The 4,749-nt window shown below is 35.2% G+C and overlaps 1 protein-coding gene across 2 annotated transcripts; it reads right to left on the bottom strand.

The window, feature by feature from the left end:
• Window positions 1-834: 834 nt before the first annotated feature.
• LOC107777519 (putative late blight resistance protein homolog R1B-12) lies at window positions 835-4,345 on the bottom strand. 2 transcript variants are annotated; one of them, XM_016597562.2, is made up of 2 exons: window positions 4,251-4,345; window positions 835-3,347 (listed from the first exon to the last, which is right to left on the bottom strand). In XM_016597562.2, exon 2 carries the CDS (start codon window positions 3,255-3,257, stop codon window positions 1,014-1,016), a length of 2,244 nt encoding a protein of 747 aa, XP_016453048.2. In that variant the 5' UTR covers window positions 3,258-3,347; window positions 4,251-4,345; the 3' UTR covers window positions 835-1,013. The 2 variants fall into 2 exon arrangements, with proteins under 2 accessions (XP_016453048.2, XP_016453049.2); XM_016597563.2 differs by having other exon boundaries at window positions 835-910; window positions 985-4,343.
• Between the last annotated feature and the right edge of the window lie 404 nt (window positions 4,346-4,749).

The following is a 4,749-nucleotide window of genomic DNA, read 5'->3' on the forward strand; positions in this document are numbered from 1 at the left end:
GTGAGCAAGTGGAGAACGAATCACTTCAAGTCAAAAAGATTCACACGAGTGAAAACCCTACCAAGAGACAAGTTCGAGCTTTGCAAAGAACTTGTCGGCATGTGTTCAAACTAGAATCTCCAGTGTTACCTCCTTCAGGTGAATGAGACTGGAGGGGGAGATTTATGGGGTCCATCCCATAAATCAATGAAGATAATTTTCTTCCTTTGATTGGCAGCCGCCATCTTTTCTTTTGCACTGTCAAATATGGTAGGCTGTAGAAGAAAAAATGTCAAGATTGGTAAGCATAACAAATATGCATGAGAGAAAAATGTAAAATGTAGTAGGCGTGAGGGAGTGAGGTTCTACCTATAAAAGGAGAGTTTCGACTCTCATTTCTTACACACCAAAAATATCAGACAATACATTTGAGTGAAAGATAGAGAGCAAGGTATTTCATAGACTATAAGAAAATAGTCTGTGAAGAAAAAAATAGAGTATGAGACATATTGTAGTAACGTGGAAAAAGCAAAAGAGTATTTTTTCTTTTGAGGGTGTAGTGGTCTTAGTAGTATTTGTACTCGTTACTATACAGTATAAAATTCCTCGTTATAGTGATATCAATTGCTCTTCTTGGCCGTGATTTTTCCCTTATCAGAAGGGTTTCCACATAAAATGTTGGTGCTATTGACTCAGATTAAGTTAACAAGTGATCATCACTAAACAACGTATCAAAAACTAGTTCACAGATTCTATATGATTTTAACAGAACTAACCAAAATTTAACATTTGAAGTAGGAGAATAATGTGACATTAAGTTCCTAACATATCTTCTACACTGATTTGCATTGCAGAAACTTCAACTTGGCCTGATTTGTTATCCGCAATCAGTCTGCAACAAGAAGCCTTTGAACAAATGCATCTCATAAGTCTGCAACAATATACTATTCTATTAAACAGATGCATTTAAACACCAGATCAGATATTGAAGTAGTGGCTCACTACCTTAATTTGGGAAATTTTAATATTTTGACTTAGCGCGTTGGACGTCGAATTTGAACTTGGAGAGTGTCAGATCCAGTGGTTTCTTCTATTTCTCTTTTGATATTTATAGCTGAATCCCCAACAGAGTCCCTGCATTGTTCCACATCAATAAGTTGCAGTGTTGTAATTTCCTCAAAGCACGAAGGGATCTCCTCCAGGTAGATACAATGCTTTATAAATAGCTTCTCAAGCACAGGAAAGGATTCCTCTGAAGCTTTCCATTCTCTAATATCCATGAAGTTTAATAATTTCAAGTATTTGAGTGCTTGGAACTCGACATCACTGACGTCCCAACAATCTTCCCCAAAAGTGTCTCGTATTTCTAATTTGAGATTCTCCAGATTCCGCAATCTTGCAATATTTTGATATAACCCTTTGATTGGCAATTCGATTTGAATATGCAAGTACCTAATATTTGAAGGGAAGACAAACTTGCTAGCTGTTTCAACTAATTTCCAGTATCCACGGTTGTAATTGATATATAGTTCAAGAGAATGAAGTCGAGTATGAACTTCCGGTACGGGAAACAATGGACGACTAGGTTCTTCTTGAATGTAGAGATTGAGTTCTTCAAGATTCGGAAATCTCCACCAGAACTTTGGATCCGTATCGTATATACTGCAAGAGCGAAATGTCCTCCAGTTTTCTAGCATTGTTGCTGAAGATTCTTCAAAAATTGCTCGGTCATCATCTTCCCATATAAAGGAAAAACAGAAAATATACAAATGCCTTAGCTTCGTCATTTCCCAGATAATTGAGGGCGATGATCGTACATATTTTCTTGAGACAACATTTAGAGTTTGAAGATCGCGTAGGTGAGATACCCACTTGAAATCAAATTCTTCGACAGAAATTGCAAGGTACCTCAAGTGAGTTAGCGATTGCACTGCCATAACCCAAGAACTTGGCAACTTAACGTCCAACGAATGAAAGGCCTGGACAAATCTTAATTTAGCAAGTAAAGGTAAAGTAACTGATGGATCCCGTGTGTTGCATTTTGGATGAGCAATGAACTCCATAGGCTTATGCGGCCAATATTCAGAATGAATTAAGTCTTCAACCAGATCATCATGAATATAAATGCATAACCGCGATTTCTTGGAATAATGACGATATGGATTATATGGCACTGTGAGCTGCATAAAATTTTCCTTCGCTAGTTTTCTACAGCAAAACTCACGCACTACATCATGAAGTGTGCAGCATTCAACGTCACCATCAATTCTCTTTTCAGAGACCATAACTAGACTTCTATTAAGTAGATCATTTAAGCAAACTCTAGCTGCTTCCTCCATATTTTCTGTCCCGACATTGAGTACAAACTCTTCTGCCATCCACAACTTCTGCAAATCATATACTGGAATCTTAAAGTCTTCTGGAAACAATCCCATGTAAAGAAGGCAAGGCTTTAAGTGGTCTTCTAAATGGTCGTAACTTGATTGTATTACATTCATACTCTGCTCACCTAAAGCATGAGAACTTAAGTCATTTGCAACCTCAAGCCACAAAGACTCCTGCCTTTCCATTTTTCCAATAATTCCAGCAATCAGGACAATTACAAGCGGCAAACCTTTGCAGTGTTGGGCAACTTTTAACCCTGGTCCCTGTAGATTCGGGGGACAACTCTCGCCTTGAAATACTTTCTTCTGTAATAATTCCCAACTCTCTTCCAATGTTAGAAATCTAAGAGAATAAGGATCACTGCAGTGCTGGAGATGCTTAGCCACTTCTTCAATTCGAGTTGTTACCATTACTCTACTTCCATCTTCACCTTTAGGGAAACATAATCCCAGGTCTTCCCACGCCTCGACTTTCCATATATCATCTAAGACAATGAGGTATCTCCTGCCTTTTAGAGTCTTCTGCAACTTGTCAGCTATGTCAACATCATCATCAATTTCGCTCTTATAACCTGTTACTTGATTGAAAATCTCACCCAACAACTTTATCCTATTATATGCTTGCGAAACAGAACACCAAGCTTTAACATCAAAGTAATTAACAATAGAAGGATTGTTGTACACTTTCCTGGCCAAAGTTGTTTTTCCGTGACCTGGCATTCCATAGATTGAGATAACATCTAGCTCCTTTGTTCCTTGAATCATTTTCTTTATTATACTTTCTGCATCTTTCTCAAACCCCACAACTTCCTCCTCAATTGATGGAAAACTATGTTTGGTTGAAGGCGTTCCAGAACAAAGCGTTTCTTCTTCACAAGTCTCAACAACGTCCATGTCAATTGTTGAAAACTACAGCTAATTGGTATCTTTCGCAATAGTGTAAACTATAAACCAACTGCCTTAAAGAGTTAATAGCTCTGTCACCTTCCATAAAATAAATCAAAACAAAATTAACAATTTTCTTAATTTGTCACCAAATTCATCCGTGTTTAAATGGGTTGGGTAATAAGTAATAACGCCTTAGTTGACTTGACACGAGGAGTTATTATTGGGTCAAGATGATCAAAATGCAATTCATATTTAAATATACAATCAAATTTGGAAATTGAGAATGATGTAATAATGAAAGAACTTAAGCTAATAATCAAAGAAAAATACATTGACTTTCACCTTATTCTTCTAAAAGTAAAATAAAAAGAAGTGATGTTGGGTCATATTTAAATTATGACCTGTTATTTGACCCATCTTGACTCGACTTATTTTGACCTAAACAAACTTTGATCGATTAGTTATAACCATTATTGCATTGATCTCTATCCCCGAAATTATCGTGATGTATTACGAATCAATGTTTGAGCTCAATATTCAACAATATGCAAATATAAAATTAAGCGATTTCTGCACAGAAATAAATAAATATTCGAATGAAAAAACAAAAACAGAGGTCAATATTTCTTGTTGTTCTTTTAACTTCGACGACAAAACTATAACATATCAAAAGCAAACAAAAAAGTTAGGAAGATCGATGAAGTTAGAAAGTACTTAACTTGGAGAGGAAAGCTAAAATTATAAATACACTTTCTTCCTTACTGGTGGGAAATGAATTTATCAGAATTTGGATCATAAACTATGAAATTTAGCTACTTTTAGTATCTTCTTTATCGTGTTATTTCTTTGGAAAGATCCAAAATTAATTTGGTAGATGCAGTTAATAAATGCCATTGTCATTTTCAGAGGAAATGATTCACATCACAGCATGAAAAAGACATAAAAATGTAAAATAACAAAAAAGAAGTGGAACTGTAAAAACCTAAAAAGAAATCTCACCTGGCAATAGAGAGATTAATTGCTATGCTTTTGGACTAGAGAAATCGAAATTCAGAAAGAATAAGACTTAAATGGTGAAGAATGAAGAGTGATACAAACCGTTGATGTGGGAATATCAACAAGTAAATAAATAAGTACATGTTAATTATTTAATCCTTTAGGTATAGTAACTTAAGTTTAGGTCTGACTAACCCCACATGATATGCGACTTAAATTATAATATACTCCTCATTTTTTCGAAAAATATATATTAGTAGAGCTCTCGTCAATTTTAAAAATTATTGTCCTATTTTACTTCCCAACTCCCAAGAGTTAAATACAATAATTTTAATAGATTATTGACTTATTCCAGGTTCCAATGCTCATAGCTGCCGGCCAAATTGTCAAATATTCGTCACTTAATAAACTGACTTTTGTAATAAATGGGGATCCTTTCACTACTAGAAATACGGCAATTAGCGACCAAAATTTTGCGATCAAAATTAGTTTGTCTAAAAAA

This window comes from Nicotiana tabacum, chromosome 8, assembly GCF_000715075.1.
Source record: "Nicotiana tabacum cultivar K326 chromosome 8, ASM71507v2, whole genome shotgun sequence".
Classification (NCBI taxonomy): domain Eukaryota; kingdom Viridiplantae; phylum Streptophyta; class Magnoliopsida; order Solanales; family Solanaceae; genus Nicotiana; species Nicotiana tabacum.